At 43.2% G+C, this 17393-nt stretch overlaps 1 protein-coding gene across 4 annotated transcripts in view; it reads right to left on the bottom strand.

The window, feature by feature from the left end:
* The window catches only part of gata3 (GATA binding protein 3), a 13291-nt gene extending 4618 nt beyond the window's left edge, over positions 1-8673 (bottom strand). Inside the window, exons 1-4 of one of the 4 annotated variants that reach the window (XM_042078712.1) lie at positions 7676-8673; positions 5623-6153; positions 2837-2877; positions 516-641 (exon numbers count right to left, since the gene is read on the bottom strand). In XM_042078712.1, the coding sequence (XP_041934646.1) occupies positions 516-641; positions 2837-2877; positions 5623-6153; positions 7676-7913 (936 nt within the window). In that variant the 5' untranslated portion in view covers positions 7914-8673. Of the gene's footprint in view, positions 1-515; positions 642-2836; positions 2878-2941; positions 3088-5622; positions 6154-7675 lie in introns of all 4 variants that reach the window. The other 3 variants (XM_042078713.1, XM_042078711.1, XM_042078710.1) reach the window with 3 other exon arrangements.
* Positions 8674-17393: the final 8720 nt, after the last annotated feature.

Raw genomic sequence — 17393 nt, forward strand, 5'->3', positions numbered from 1 at the left:
GTGGCCTCGAGGCAGATGATACAGGATCTGATTAAAACAGGAAAATACTTCCATCCATATGGAGTGCATATGGCCTAATAATAATAATAATAATAATAATAATAATAATAATAATAACTGTAATAATAATAATACATTTTAAATCGACTGTTTTAAATCAACAATGGGGTTATTTAATAGTGACCTATATTTAACCTACAGCGCTAAGGCAGGTGTCTTCAGAAGAATATCAGGATGAAACGCTAGTAGCCTGCCTTCATTTGCAAGATCAAGCAAGGCATTTATGAATGCTATTTAAGCAACTAACGCAACGAAAATTCAAACCGACCAATAGCCATAAGTTGTGCTGATGCGTAAAATGAATTGGTTGTGTAGCCTAGTAAGTAACTCTATTCTTGGTTTAAGAATGTTTTGAATGAGAGAAAATAAAAGAACTCAAAGGCGATGGGGTCAGGTCATGCTAAGATAAGTAAGGAAATGTCTCACCATAAGGTTATGGCAGCTGTTTAACTTACATTGTGCAGTTTGAAGTAAAGCCCGCACGCATTGCAGACGGGATCCCCGTTGGCGTTTCTCCGCCACAGCGTCGTAGTGGTCGTTTGACAGTTCGCGCATGAGGTCCCTGCTCTTCGGGCAGCAGACTGTGGAATGGTAGATAGATAGATAAAGACAGAGAGAGGGAGGAGAGAGAAACATGTCGATTACTACGCCATACCAAACCGCATCAAATCACCTATATGATTTTCCCTGACCAATATCATGCAGGCAGTTTGTCATATCCCACCCTGACTTCCTCGCCCTCTCTCCTCTCCTCTCCCGTAAACTAGGGCGTCTGAAGTGAAGTTCAAGAAAGACATTCCATAACAGAGCTGCTTTGACGCAGCGCTATATATAGCGTCCAGTGCGCCCATGCCCTCTCTAACGTAAACATTTACAAAATACGCATGAAAGCAGGGGCTTAAAACTCGACCATTAGCCGTGCTGAAATGTGCCCGTTAAAATGTCTAAGTGCGGATCTAACAGTACCGTAGTGTCTAGTCTCAGAGTGCAGGCGTGTTTAAAGATCAACCTGACAGTTTATTCAATTTAACCCGCACCCCGTTTTCATTCACGTTTCTAATGGCTTAGAAAATGGTTTAGGCCTCCACCACCCCCACCCCACCTCCACATCTCTATCTTTCTCTGTGTATCTCCCCCTCTCTTCTTCCCAAATAGCACTAGACATTCAAAACTATTAAGATTTAATTCAACACGTGCAACATCCTTTCCTTTTAACAACTGCACATGTAAAACATTTTGTCAATATGTGTGTGTTATATCATAAATAGCAAAAAAAAAATATGAGAATCCAATTAGGAAAATGTGCAGAACTCATAGGCAAAGCAAACACGGGAGATGAAAGTGTGTGAGATGGGGAGAATGGGGCTCAGAGGCGAGTGTGTTTCAAAGAGCGGTAATAAAAACTGCATTAAATGGCGATAACGGTGAAGATTAGTCTGACGAACTGACAGGTGCGACAAATAGGTTGCCTATTATTTCTGTTGAGTGAGACACCCACAGAATGGCAATTAGCTGACTGAATGTGTGTGTGTGTGTGTGTGTGTGTGTGTGTCTGACGTTATAATCTATGAAGTAATCGATGGGCGCTGTGGCTCCAGGGCGCACTACCATAAACAATGGAAGTGGTGAGTCTCTCTCTCTCTCTCTCTCTCTCTCTCTCTCTCTCTCTCTCTGTTTCTCTGTGCTGGGGCTTGTCTAGTGTACTGCTGATTACTAATTACTCTAGTTTGGAAAATAACGACTAATAATCCTGACATCCTACCATATTTCGTGTACATAATTCCCACTACTTTGCAATTGTGCATTATGATAGCATGCTGGGATATTCATATTTGTATAAGAAGTGCTTGTTTTTCAAAGCACACGTTTCTATAAATGTCCTTAATATTCTAGGCTGTTTTATCTAGCCTTTTCTCTCTCTCTCTCTCTCTCTCTCTCTTCTTTCACTACACCATGCTTGCACGGGCTGAGGTGATTCTGAGCTGTGAAAAGAACAATCTGTAGTTGTGACTCTTGCTTGCCCTCCTCACAAGCGCGCGCTCCCTCGGTTCCCCCGCGCACTGCCTTCATGTTTAGGCTGAGGGAAGCGCGCGATGTTGTGAAAAACGACTTATCAGCGCCGGTCAGATATCCGGCAGCTTTTTCCTGGGAAGTCGGGTTTTCACATTAGAGAGAGAGAGAGAGAGAGAGAGAGCAAGGGAGTGAGAGAGAGAGTTGAACCGCCTGCCAAAATAGCAGCGCAGTGACCGTTTCCATGCCTAGAGTTTCCCCTTTCTACTGTTTGAGAAAACGAGAGAGAGCGCGTGCATGCCCGTGCTCGGCTTTTAGGCTTTTAGTGTGTGCGGGGTTTTCCCTCCAAGGGTCTGGGCACCTCACGCAACCGTTAAGGGAAGAATGTACTTCATCTTACAGACACGAGGCTAACTTCAAAGTGCCTTTTTTGTGGGGGGGGGCATTGCACAATGACAATGTGTATGTTGACATATTTAACAAATAAAATATGTCTGCAATTATGCCATCAACGAATTGCATCATGCTTTTCATGTCCATGTGTGCTGTTTGCCATCCATTTTATGCTTTAGTTTTGTGTTATTGATTTTTTTTTACATGCTACTTCATGTCTAAATAATAATACAAAAAAAAACAGGTGAAAGAGATTGCAAAATATAAAACAAAAATATATGTTATGAATGACAGCTGTTGTAATAATAATAATAATAATAATAATAATAATAATAAATCATGTGATCACTGCAGTATCTAAAAGAAATGAGACCTGCACTTGGCGAGTCAGTTTCCTGCAGCTAACACTTCTTCCTGGGTAGAGAAAGACAGAGAGACGGAAGCGTCATCAATGCAGTGTGCTCGTGCGTACACATACCAGCCTCCTCTTGGGTTTGATCAGGGGCCTATTCTGCCCGTTCATCTTGTGATAGAGGCCGCAGGCGTTACACAAATAGTGCCCGGTGCCGTCCCTTCGCCACAGCGGTGTGGATGTGGCTCCGCAGTTAACGCACTCTCTACCTTCTGGAAATCAAAAGACAACACACGGACGCTTTGTAGAAACCTGGTTGCTTTTAAGGTATCCTCCCACATAAAGAAACACACACACACACACACACACACACACACCTTTCAAAGGGACCACACACCTGCACGTCGTTAAATTCATATAATAATATCTGCGATAGTTATGCATTCAGTCAAGATAGAATTATTAGGAATACAAATGCTCTGCATCCCATGGTTAGGCCTACATCTCTACGGCATGTAAACATCACCATATATTTGCATAATAATGTTGTCAAAAAAAAAATAATATAAATAATAATAATAATTGTACTATATAGTGGTAAATACGGTCAAGCAAAAAAATGATTACACTGTGATTATCGCAATACATTTGCCTATACAGTGCCATTACGCTATTCATTCACGATATAGGCTATGCTTGTTGCAAGTAATCTCTTCATCATGACTACAAATGACATAATTTAAAAGCATAACATAGCAATAAATATTATTTCAGTAACACGCAATTTTTATACTGATATTGTTTTCTTTGCACAAAGAACCTCCCATTCCACATGGCGCAATTATAGTGCAGTATTTCTTGTAATATCGATATACATTTTCTCCTTATAATACCATCAGATATTTTAGATAGGTTACCAACATCTGGACATAAGAATGAGTGGATTTTGTTACGTTTATGTTTTATTGTATTTATTGTTTTTAAATATTTTTTTATGTGTTGGTACTTGAAATGTCTGGCTGGACTGAGTTGCTGTTTAGCGGCAGGACTCATTAGTCTACACCGGTGAACTCATCCGGCGAACCGGCGGGCCTCGTTATCCCACGCAGCCACCCAGTATCTATCGACATTAAAAAAAAAAAAAAAAAGGGGGGGGGGGGGGGGGTGCCGCTGAGGAGGCGTTCAGAGTGGCGCAGAGTCTGCACACATCCGCACTTCCTCCGTGACCTCACACAGACATGCGTCATCCCCGTGGCAGCTCGGATGTGCCAGACTCAGCTGTGTCCTCCGAGTCGAGCAATCAGGCCCTTTTTAACAGGGAAAGATGACTGCGCGTCCAAACCTTTGACAAATATATTGAGTGTGTCAAATATATGGCCTGTGTGGTCTACCTATAAAGTAGTGCACAGACTAGTTTTTAGTCGTGTTTAAACCGTACATAATTATTTGCGAAATAGCCTTTCAAAAGAAAGACAGGAAAAAGATAGAGCTAGGAGAGCAAAAAAGACAGAAAAAGAGACACATAAAGAGAGAAAAAGAAAGATAAGGAGGAGTGAATTAAGGACTACTCCCCCCTCCCCTATTCTCTATTGCTGATGTGAGATTTATAAATCTACACAATGGTGTTTCAGAAAGTGTTTTATTTTTTGCTGGCATATGATGCACAATGCCACAGACACTAATCTTATTAAAGACAGGCTGGTTTGGCTGCAGTGACGTAATGACCTTTTGAAATAATTACGGTGTTTTGATAACATTCCGCCACGGCCGTGACCCTGCCACGGCTCGAGCTAGTTCGTTATTCCTCGCGATCCCGGGCGCATCCGGACTCTATCAGTGGTTCTGGCGCTGAATAAACAATGCAACTGTCGCGTGCAGCAGTCTGAAAATAATTGGATTAGCTTAAACATATAAACGCGCGAGAGACAGCCACGGACTGAGCGCCAGTGATAGAACTCGGGCTGAGAAAAATAGTTTTGTTTAAAAAAAGGGGGGGGGGGGGGGGGGAGCCCCCATTTCAGTCGGGCTTAGAGCATCGAATGCTCATCCGCAAAGATCTGTGGCTGTTTAATAATTTACTGGACTTAATTCCTCTTTGGAGACCGCGAGAACATTAAGTACAATGTGATCAAATGCTCTTAAAATTAAAATTGCATTGTGTCCTTGCGCGAATGCAAGAGATGAGCAAATCTCTGTGCTTTTAGAGCAGGGATTTCTGACTGAAATTATTTGTCTAGAATAGCAGGACAGTCCTGCATCTATCGAATTAATGTAAAATAAACTGTAACATAAACTCATCATACGCTTTGTTACATTTTGAGCAATCGTGAATAACATTTATGGTTGATGGAAATATATTTCACGTCCTTTTCATTGTTGGTGGTTTAATTCTATCATATCACTGACCCATCTCTTCTTCTATTAGTGATATTTATAAATATAGGTTACATTGGGTGACTATGCATTGGCTGTCTTATCTGTCCCGTGCTATCAATGCCCTCGTTGTGACTGGATGTGAAAGCTGCTGCCAGCGAGAGTTTTTCTACCAGCCCTTATTGTGGTTTTAAGTCGGCTGAGGCCTCAGCCTTCCTGGCTGCACTGATTAGGCCAACATGGGATGTTCTTTGTGCTAGGAACGACCAGAATATATAGATATATGGCAGAGGTGTTTCGCCGTTCAAAGAATATCACAATTATCAGGATTATCAAAACTCAACCTTTGTTAACGAGTTACTGTTTTTTTTTTTTTTCAACACAGCTCATAGTAAGGATAAATTTATTAGAAGTGAAATAAAGCGCACGCCTACCTGAACATGACCTTGTTTTTGGTCTTGTTTTGGAACCATAACTAGAAGTAGACCCACCTATGAGGCTACTTGGTGGGAAGAGGCCTGGGCCGTAATCGGACACATAGGATGGGTAAGTGGCGATGGGGTGGTGGGCGGAAGAGCCACCCGCTCCGATTGATGCCATGCTTCGACTATGGGCTGACTCCAGTTTCATACTCTCGGCCAGGGACACTTGGTACTTAATGCATTCTTTATCCTCCGGGCGCACCGACCCGCCTGAGCCCGTGGAGATGCCGGGGTCCGGAGACACGTCTTTGGGAGGAGTCGGGGGAAAGGTAAAGAGGTGCGGACTGGAGTGTCCACCGGACAGGGAGGAGGATGAGGCTGGGGGGTAGACGGGCAGGCCCCCGGGGGAGCCGTGGTGCAGTGAGGTCTTGGGGAAAGGGCTCAAGTTCCACGGCGAAGAGCTGTGATGAGGCCCGATGCCTTTGCTGCCATCGAGCCAGGGCAGAGAGCCGTGGAGTAAGGACGGGCGACATACCTGACTACCTGTGAACACAAAGCAAGAAGTAGAAAGACTTATTAAGACAAGCCTGAGCAACGGTGTCTGTGCATCACACTCAGCTAATGATTTTCAACGTGATGACAGGACAAGGCAAGGGCCTACGTGTGCGGCTCGCATTTAAGAAGTCACAGAGCTCTGATAATATCTAGATGGCCTTCGAGTTGCATGCGTTTGCAACCCTGACTGCGTTTTTCTCTAGCAAATATAAGCAGAATGTTGGCTATGTCTCTGACGTTTAGCAAAAGCAAAGCTGGACTAACTTGTTCTCCATTTGAAGGAAGACAACTCGAATATGTAAAAATGTGCAGTTAAGCCCTCCACAAAGCATTTACATCTCTATACGCTTGTTTTCGTGTTCCAGACTAACTGAAAGTTCAGATTCTTGCACACTTAATAGACAATGTCACGCCAACTTTCGATTCTATTCACAAACAACAAGGTTCAACCCGGCTGAAGTACCGAAACTTACGCCATTGTATGTTGCAGTTTTTTTTAGAGTGTCGATCTGTCAGGAATAGGCTGCGGTGTTCGCCTGACCCTTACAGCTTAACCGTGCTGTGTGTCGACAGTATCCATGCAGTACACCAAAACTACGACAAATATTAAGTACACTCGGCCTACTGATCAGAGTGTTGAGTCGTCGACTTGTATGGAGACCGAAACCCTAATCCTACACTACACCGCTGGGTGCACGTCGTTTTAGAAAACAGTGCTTTGAGGTGATGGCACTAGGAAGCCTCCACAAAGAAACAAGGTCATGATTCACTATGGTTGAGGAAGTCATTTCACTAAAATCCGGCATTAGCTCATTCGCACTCTTTTTAAAAATGTAAGATAATATTGCATTTGTTACAAAGATGCTGTAAGTTGGTGCTTTGCGTAAATTAGTCACGGCGGAGAGATTAAATATTTATTCGGTTAACTCTGTTGTATGTCAAGCCTGCCTAGCTTTCCGAAAGTCCGCTCTGTAAAAGGATTTATAACATGAAGGCCTACATTTTACTAAAACTTTCAGATAATCACACGACTGTATTTTACCACGCAATGGCTAGTAAATATATTTGAAACGTCTTCAATAGAAGTATACAACTTCTCAGTGCCTAACACAGATGAACCCAAATAAAAAAAGAATTGTGAAAGCATTCTCTGAGAGCGACATAAAATTATTTCGCGTTTTACTGAAGGCAAAATAACACTAGAAGGTTACGAAAGCCACCAAAAAGGTGAGCCACGAGTAGCCTAAAGTGTAACGCAATAGTTTCAAAACGCTGCGGCTTTTCAAATGAATTTCTGATATGAGCGAATCAGGTATGACTATTGAAAGGTTGCTTTCAACACAGCCACAGTCGAGGTGCTTTTTGACAGCATCTAAATTGACTACAATTGAGTGAATATTTACGAGTGAAAACAGAACATTTTAAAGAGCACACACACGGGCACGCTGCAGTATTAAGCGTCTAAAAACACATGGAAGCCAGACAAGAGGAAAGTAAAAGCATGACTTACTGTGTGGCGGTGGTGGATACCTCTGCACGGCCCGCACCGAGTTTCCGTAGTACGACGAAACGTGATTGGGCTGTCCATCTATATTAAACAGTACATCCACATCTTCAGCGAGGGGATACTGCGACGGGTCCACGTAAGAGTGGCCGAGGCCTGGGTGGTGAGAGTCGGGATGCTGCCCGTTAATTACCGCCGGGTGATGATGGCTCATCCAGCGGGGTTGGTCCGCGCTTACTTCCATCGCCTTTTTTTTAATAAACGTTCATACACACTGGAAAGAACCGAAACGACACAAGGAAAGAAAAAATATATCTGTCCCAAAAAAGTCCTGCTTCGTTAAATCCAAAGGTGTCCGTTGATAGGCGATATACCTTCGATCACCTGGAATTTAATAAAACACAAACATTTACAGTCCGATCCGTCGACCTCTGTCACACACTTGGTATGTTTACATTAAGGAGAAATATCAAAAGCTCTATTAAGGCGCACCAGTCGATGCAATGAATAAACGTGGATGTTGGGATTTGACGTACATTTAAGAAAAATATCGCCGCTACCGATAGTCGTCATGAAAGTCCAAGGTTCATATCCAGTTCCGCTATAAGTTCCTCAACTTTCCCACTTTACAAACTTCCAGAATTGTTCAGGCGACTCAACAAGTAGCCGGCGTGTTTACAGTCGCGCTCGGCCGGGGTATGGATGCCTTCTCTGCACACCGAGTTGCACCGAACTTTAACTCGCAGATCAAATCTCTGTTTATGCGCAGGAGCGGCAACCCCTCTCCCCTACTCACTCTCTATACTTCCCTCCCTCCCTCTCGCTCTCTCTCTCTCTCTCTCTCTCTCAGTCACTCTGAACTCTCTCCGTCCCGGTGCAGTGCAGTTCTCTCCCTCCCTCTCTCGCGCTCTCTCTCGCTCTCTCTCTCTCTCTCTCTGGCTCTGTGTTTTTTTACAGTGAAGGCATTCTTTCAGGATGGCGCCAGTCAGCTCAGTGCTCGCAGACAGCTGTGGCGCGACGCAACTTAAGGAGGGTCTGCCGGTGTCATCAGGACGGGGAGGGGCCTGCGTGGCCGCCCGGCATAATTGAATAAAGTGGGCCAGCGAAAGATGACCAGGAACGGCAGCCTAGATCTCTCTCTCTCTCTTTCTTTCTCTCTGGAACACATTCGCGGAAACTTTGTGAGATTTAATACTTTTTTGACTATATCAAGAAAGAAAATATTTAATGTTTCCAACAAAAAAGAGAGACCTAACAAAATGATTACTTCAGATCAACACCGACTAAAATAGCACTACATTACAACTCTGTAATGATATAAAATAAAAGAGTAGCCTAATGCAGTATTAATTCAAAGCTGTCTCAATAAACCATCCGTTGCACATAAATGCCTAAATGCATAAATGCAAAAGTCACTCAATACGTTATTTGACATATTATTTACTTAAAACTTTAAACACTATTATTGTGTGTGTGTGTGTGTGTGTGTGTGAGTGTGAGAGAGAGAGAGAGAGAAAGAGGGAGTGCGCGTGTGTGTGGCTTGCGTTTTCGTAAAATTGTGACAGTGCGTCCTCTCGCGGTCGGTGACAAACGCGTTGTTATTGCGACTTAAAAGCGGTTGCTCAAAATGGGTCTGGTTCTCATTCGATGGACACACCACACAGCATCCTAATAGGCGGCATGGTTGTGGCCCGCGCCTCCGGCGTTCGACTCGAGACTAGTCCGGTTGAACAGAGCTTGTCGTATACCCTGTATATAGTTTACCGAAGGGATAGAGAGACAAACGGACGACGAACTCATGATTCATTTAAAAGACTCCGTACATGTAACATGATGCGTCCCTGGCTGTGCATTAGTGGCTTACTGCGCGCTCCCGGGAGGAGGATATGATAGTGACCTTTGATATCTAATTAAAACGGGTTTCCCTTGGACAGGTCACGGAGTTCCACCCGCGTGCCTGTGTCAGGTGGGCACACTGCCGTGTGTTCTCCACCATTATTCCGCTTCATTGCGCCATAATGGGGTGTGTGTGTGGGGGGGGGGCTTGGCCCATTGGGTGGTATTTTGGCTGGCCCATCCCCTAAGATTGACAATATGTAATTGAGGAACGGGGGGGGTGTGAGGGGGCTTTTGATGCTATGCAATGTACTGAGATGGCCAGCCTTGGCGACGCCAATGGACGTGACGTCACCAGATGAACAAACAAGCAAGAAATTATTTTTTTTTTCTGTGTGTAGACTGCGTGTGTGTGGTGGGGGTACCTTTTTTATTGAGTACAATAAAGAACATCAACGCTTGTGCTAGTTCTTGCTACACAACTGCCATCTATGACACCCGTCTGGGTGGAAAAAACGACTTTTTCAGAGCAGGTCTGCCTCTAACACCCGCGATGTCCTTCTCAAGGTAACACTATAGTCAAAGGCCGAGAGCACATTACATGGAGGCTACATCCAGCCACCCATGAGATATGTGATGGCCATGCAAGGATACATAAGCTATAAATAGCCTAGATATACATAATAGGTTCGGAGTGGAAGAGCTATGTAGGGTGTGCGAATTTCTGCACAACGTTAATGCTACACTTGGAGCTGTGTTTGCTTTAAGGGGTCTACATGGTAGATATTTGCATGTTTAATGTGGGTTCAGATATATGGAGTGACTGACTTTTGCTGACTTGGCGTAACGTTGCAACTATTTTTCTTCCCTCTTCCGAATCACTCCTGCATCTCTCGCTCGCCTGCTCGAGCGAACCGGAGGACTGAACTTGGATGGAAAAATGGTCGGCTACTGGCTCGAGCCGAACAATCCCGCTGTCATTGTCGCGCTGTCAACGGACGCGTGTAATTATCCGAAGGAACGTATTGTGCGTTATTATCCCGCGAGTATGCGTATGAGGTGCTCCTAGGCAACACACAACGCAAAATGTAAACCCCCGATTATGTTTTTTTTTGTTGTTTGTTTCTTGACTAAGAGTTTGAAGGCTTAGCCTACAGTCGGAGACGTGGAAGCTGTCCCGCGCGCAGCCGAGTCCCCCGGTGCAGAGTCAGGAGTTTGTGTAACGTGAGCTTATTCCTCCAGCGAGGCAACCGAACGGCTCTGCTTCAAGTGCTGTCATTTATAATCCTCCCCTCTGTCACAACACAGCTCTGAAGGGGGGATAGCATACACTCAAACACACACATATATATATATATATATATATATATATATATATATATATATATATATATATATATATAATATTTATATATATATTATATATATATATATATATAATATTATATATAATTAAAACGTTTAAAATAAATAAAAACAACCAATATTAAATCAAGATTTTAATGCATCAAATTGTGTCGATATACAATGAATGTATCCTGTGTTTACGTGCACTGTGTTGGCTGCAATTTTGTTGTTGTTGTTGCTTTTAAAACTGACATAATAAGCAGGCCTGTTGGATATCGTACATCTTTTGTTATTGAGCTATTGGTAGTAATGGCAATAGGCCTGTAGACGTTTTGAAACAAAAATAAATGAGGGCCTGAGCTAGTCACAACTCAATAACGCAGGCGGGGTGTGCACTGGTGGCGATTACATTGAGGTTGGAGATTACGCAGATAGTATGTGAATGATTCTGTCAGACAAGCTAGATTAAAATCAGGAAACATCACTTTTTTTCTCACCACGAGCAGCAACTGGCGCTTTATTTTATTGCACCCTACGTCAGATGCAATTTTAGATAACACCGTTTACCTTCCTTTAAACACATGGAAAGGCACAACATATTTAGCAATTAATAAAATACCCAATAATAATATTAATAACTGCAATGATTAAAATAATAATAATAATAATAATAATAATAATAATAATTGCATGTGATTACAGTTAGCTTATCTCTTTCTAGCTTATTTATCCTTGTCATCTTGGCTTGGTGATGAAAACTGGCGGTCGCCCAACTTGCATAATTATTTATACCAAACAAAGATAAGCCGTAGTCTAAAGCAGGCAGGCGTGACGCTTCAACCCCGCCACTGAAGACGAGAGAGAGAGAGACAGCGAGCGAGAGAGAGAGAAAGAGAGATAGAGAGAGAAAGAGAGAGAGAGAGACCTCCTGTATCAACGTGTGATGAGCGGTCCAGGAGGCCTAGACTGCCGTAGCTTAGTTTGCCTTGTGACGGCCGTGGGTTTACAGCGTGATTCCGCCGACCCAGGTAAAGCTGTCCAAACAGCGCGAGCGGCCGGGGCCAGGGTGAAGCGGAGGGCACGGCCTGAGGCAAACCGCTCCACGAGCCTCCGCCTGGCCTCGGACCGCCACTGGAATACATTACTCTGATCTAAACGGAGGTCCCGAGATGAAGCGAGAGAAAGCAAGAAAAAGAAAGAACGATAAAAAGAAAGAAAGAAAATAGCACGAGAAAGGAAGAGAGAAGAGAGCAAGAGAAAAATGAATGACAAAGTGGGGAACAACATGAAGAGAAAGAGAGAGGCAGCGAAAGAAAGGAGGCGTGAAAATGAAAGGGGCGCGAGAGCGATTGTGAGGTTGCAAAAGAAAAAAAAAAGACTCCAACCATCTTAAGTGTGTCACAAGAAACCCATCTCTAGCCATCTGAAAATGACAAAGACTATTGAATGATGTGTAATGATAAAATCTTATGAATCTCACACAATTAAAAACATTGCTACACTGTACGCCCACCGCACGTGTGTTTATCGATGTGCTGCGTTGTCGTCGGTGCTGAAAAAAAATAATATATCTGTGTCAATTGAAAATATAGACCAGATTAACTGCACTGATAAAATATCATAATTTGAAAACATATTTCTGCGATATTTTCAAAGCCTTAATTTACATAAAATATACAATAATATATATGGCAAAGGTGTTTTTTTTTAACTGTAGTTCAGCCTGTACAACTCAACCACAAATGGGCATAAGAGGAAAGAATTGCACGTCTCAATTTTAAGTAAAAGAATGCTTGGTATCGTTACAAATATGATTCAGAGAAAAGTGACTAATATACGGTTATTAAAAACAAAACAAAAAAAAACCTTTTCAAGAACAATGTTTCCCTGTCGCGTCATGCGTGAGAACCATCTTAGATTCTTAGAACATTGTCGAGGGCGTCAAATAAATCATAATGAGAGCACGAATTCTTCCAGGTTTCTTAGAATGATTGACACCGAAAAGGCCGACTCGCTTTTGAGTAGTCGAGGACAGGTTTTGTTATATGTCACCTAACGAGAGAAAAAGAGAGCGGATGCACAGGCGCGAGGTCACCCATAACACCGGGGCAGAAAGAAAGAGATGCAGGGTGTCCACGAGGCCTTACGACTTTATTATCCTTTCGCCATTACGTCAGCCCATTATTGGCGTGGATTGGAGAGAAGGAATACTGATTTAGCCTAAATATTTTGGTCATTTCTCCACGCATTACAGCACGGCGGGGAACCTATTGTGCTATTTTGACAGTCAACTCCAAATAGATGACGCAACGGTTTATAGTTCGGCCCAACATCGTTTTCTGATCAGCTCCAATAAACAAACAAAAACCTTAAGTATTTGTGTTCAACCTCATACCTTAAGCGTGTGTGTGTGTGTATTTGTCTTTCTGAGTGTGGTTGATTGTGTGAACCTCGCTCCTCACAGAGACAAGACATGATTCTGAGATGCTACAGGGGCCGATTTCACCGTCATTTAAGATCGTTCAGGCCGCTGATTATTTCAGAGGCCTGGCTTCGCTATCTCCAGAAACAGCTGCACTGAGCGCACTCAGGCGAAATCAAGGGAGCACGTTGCGACTTCGCCTCTGTTCCCGGTCCCAGCGTGCACAGGGAAAACAAACGACAGGGAGCCCCCTGTCAATGGCGCTCTGTGAGACTGCTTTAATTTCATGTCTTCTTTCCAACGTGCTGGTGGAGCAGGTTTTTTCAAATCAGCTCTCTCTTTCTCTCGCTCTCTCTCTCACACTCACTCACACTCACACACACACACACACACACACACACAATCTCTCACACACATAGACGGAAAACGCAGCTTCAGCAGAGCGGGCTGCTTTTCCGACCCATTGCTGGGCTAATCAGTTGAATTTCACGGGTTAGGGGAGGCAGGCTCGCTCACTTGCAGGTGGTAATAGATCATTAAAATCCTTCATCTTTCCCCCGTTTCAGAGGGTAGGAAATTGACAGTTAAAATACAGCCATGAATAGCCTGTCTCATCGCTTAGAGAGAACGCAGCCAGTGCAAGAGGCGAGCAGTCAGTGTGCGCGATTTCAAATGAATCGACATAGGCTGGTCAAATTGAACAGACATGAGACCATTTATGTTTTTAAACGATGCCCGTTTACATGTCACTAAACGATGAGCCAAGACAACGTCACGGTGCACGCCTTCACCAACGCACTTTTTAAGAAAAAGAAAAACATACTCGTTCTTAGAATTGTTTAAAACATATGGATATTACCGGTAGACGACTCACACACGTGAAAGACTATGGTTTGTAAGCGCTGTCTGCGCGGAACACAGTCCCAAGAATCAGTGCGAGACTGTCTACTCTTCCATCAAATGCATCCAGCGCCACACGGAAACAACATAACATTTCCAACGGCACTAATTCCATACCCGCACACCGAGAAATGTCATGGCCACAACCATCCATGCGACTCGTTACCGGGTGTTTTTTCCTCATCGAGAAAAATGTGTAGAAGAAGATGTAAATATTTACTGACCTGTTCAGTGGAGAGCCGCGATTGGATTTGTTGTCGTTTTAATTGTTGTGCTTTTTTTTTTGATCACTTGCAGATGCGCGAGAGAGCTGACACACACAGATCGAACCGCCGATGGCATTTAGAGAGCGAGCAACGAGGGGAAAAAACCTGGGCTCGCGCTGCTACACCCCCCCCCCCCCCCACACACACACACCCAAACCCCTCAGCGCACACACACATACACAACACACACATAGACCAAGCAACGCATTCACTTACCGTACTTACTGTATGTTACAGCCGAGCTCTTCCGGGTCGATTCAGGGTACTGAGGGAAAAAACACTTAACCTGCCCTCCAGCGAACACAGACACACGCGCGCACGCATACACACCCGCAACGTGCAGTATTAACACATAACGAGGTCAGAGAGAGAGAGAGGAAGAGAGAGACGGGCCGCGGGCAGCTCACGAGCAGGTACAACTACATAGGGTCGCGCGACATCAATCCAGCACCGTTTGCAGACGTTCTTAATGCAAATTAATATATTGCAACAATTTAGGGCCAAATGAGACTCAAATATTAAATGGTATCTGAACGATCGTTCTGTGGAGGACATGTGGCGACGTAGACAACGCAAACACACACACACACACACACACACACATTCATATGCTGGTGAGGAATAGTTGTGGTTCGTGTATATCCTTACTTGTTGAGGACATACCCACCCGCTGCGCGTAATAGTTGTGGTTTAAGATTGACAGGCAAGTCAACAAAGCAGTAGGCTAGACTTTGATTGCAGATAGTAACATATGTAATAATATATAGTAATATATGTAATATATGTTTTGATTGTGCTGTGCTTGTTTGCTGTCTCCTGTAGTAGCATATGGTGAATATTCTGTTTTTCTAAAGATTTTCTTTTTTTTTTTTATTCCTGGATAGTGCGACTGGAAACTGGTGAGCTTAGTGCTCACCAGTTTGATTCGTTCTCATTTATACATTATATATACACATATTTATTTATGCAGTCAAGGGCCTGTTCCTTGATTATGTTTATGTCAGATAAGAATGGACTACTGTAATGAGGAATTCAAACTAAAACAATATCCTGTCCATATAGTAAGGCTAGGCTAGCCTAGGTATTGAACGTGTTTATTATTCCCTGTGCCAAATATTTCCGAAAGAGCGCGTAATTCTCGGCCCAAACCATTCTGCATCTGTAGAGGAATTTGCGACGGACAAAGAAAGGGCCTTATTGAGGTAGTGACCCGCTTTACCGGTCTGTAACATAACAAAGAGCGCTCATGAGCATTTATAATGAATAATACGCCTTGCGTTGTGGGGCTGTGATGATCACTGCATTACAGCGGAGCGGCCTCCTATCAGACTGCCAACACGCCCAGCTATCGACGGGAGCGTCTTCTTTTTCCCTTCTAGACAGACACTCGGAGAGAGAGAGGGGGAGAGAGAGAGAGAGAGAGAGAGAGAGAGAGAGAGAGAGAGAGAGAGAGAGAGGGATGGAAGATCAAGGGAAGAAGGGAAAGACAGGGAATTGTGCTGACATTACAGAGTGTGGTATCTCTCACGTTGCGCCCTAAACTCAGAGGGAGCGTAAACCGATCACACCAATATCTATCTTTGGAGGAGAAATTCAATTAAGGCAATAAATTAAAGATAATTGGCTCAAACATCCCTATAAACTTACGGAAGCAGCGAGCCAAAATGTGTCTTTTAAATAAATGAATAATTCAATGTTTCCAGGGCAACAACAGCTCTCATTTATAGAATTAGTATTTCCGTTTTTCTAATAGAATTAGGCAAAACCCCATCCTGATGAGAATCGTTTAATCAGCTCGTTGAGACGTAAATAAAGTGCTTATTGGGAAAAATAAATGCCGTTGTAATTTTTAATGTTAAAGTGTCCCTAATATGCGTCGATGATGAATGCGCATACTGATGTGTCTGATAGAATGCGCACAAAGGTGACACCATATCATATTCCACAGATAATTATGACATATTGTAATTGCAATACAAATATTAATAACGCCTGTAAAAGTAAAAATCTGTTGGAATTAATTCATTTTGATTCGTCTCGGATAAACCATTAGATTTGACAGCATTAAATTAAATTAAATTTCCCTTTTCTCTCCTTATCAATTATTTGTGAGCGTTCAAGGAGATTTGTGATATAAGCTAGACGATCAAGGTAGCCCATAGTAGGCTAGCCTCACTAAGAAACCTTTTGTAACATCAATTTTCCAATTACAGTTATTTGAATGTTTTAGACAATGCATTCTCCTTGTAGATTATGGCATATCTTAAATAGGCATATGGCCTACACTTTATTATTGTTATTATTGAGCCGTGATTTTCTAATAGGCTGAAATGTGGATCTGGTGGAGAGTAATTTCTGATAAGGGTTGCAGGCTTATAGGTCGTCGAAAGAGAAAAGAGGACAAGTCCGCATGCACCTCACTCAGTGTGTCTCTCCCTCTCTCGAGCGAACGTTCTGCAGTTGCCATGAAATCGCGTGATTAATGTCGGAATTGACGTGAGCTCCCGCGTGACAACGCGAGCTTACAACAGCCAAGTGTAAACCTTGGGCTTGATACAAGTACACAGTTGTGTTTATTCAACTAATTTATTTATTTCTGCTTCTTGATATTTATAACTCTCAATCTTATCGGTTGATAGAGTGAGGGATTATGATCTCACGTCCATAAACCGATTAATTTTGCCACCAGAAAACGCAGTGGCCTGTTTAAACATTGGCAGCCTTATATGCCGCTCACGTTAATTGTTGGTCTGGCTCCTGAGTTGCTTTCATATGCTCTTCGGCGTGGTAATTTATCGCGCTTTCGCCATCTTCTCGCTTTATCTGCACACGTTGATCTTTCTCCAATTAGTCACCAGATTGTTTTATTGTTGTCATTATTGGGGGGCCTGGAAACAGAGATCAAACCAACCACAGGATCAGTCAGCAGCACCCACCCTAAACCAAGCCAAAG

Source organism: Alosa sapidissima, chromosome 22 (genome assembly GCF_018492685.1).
Source record: "Alosa sapidissima isolate fAloSap1 chromosome 22, fAloSap1.pri, whole genome shotgun sequence".
Lineage (NCBI taxonomy): Eukaryota > Metazoa > Chordata > Actinopteri > Clupeiformes > Clupeidae > Alosa > Alosa sapidissima.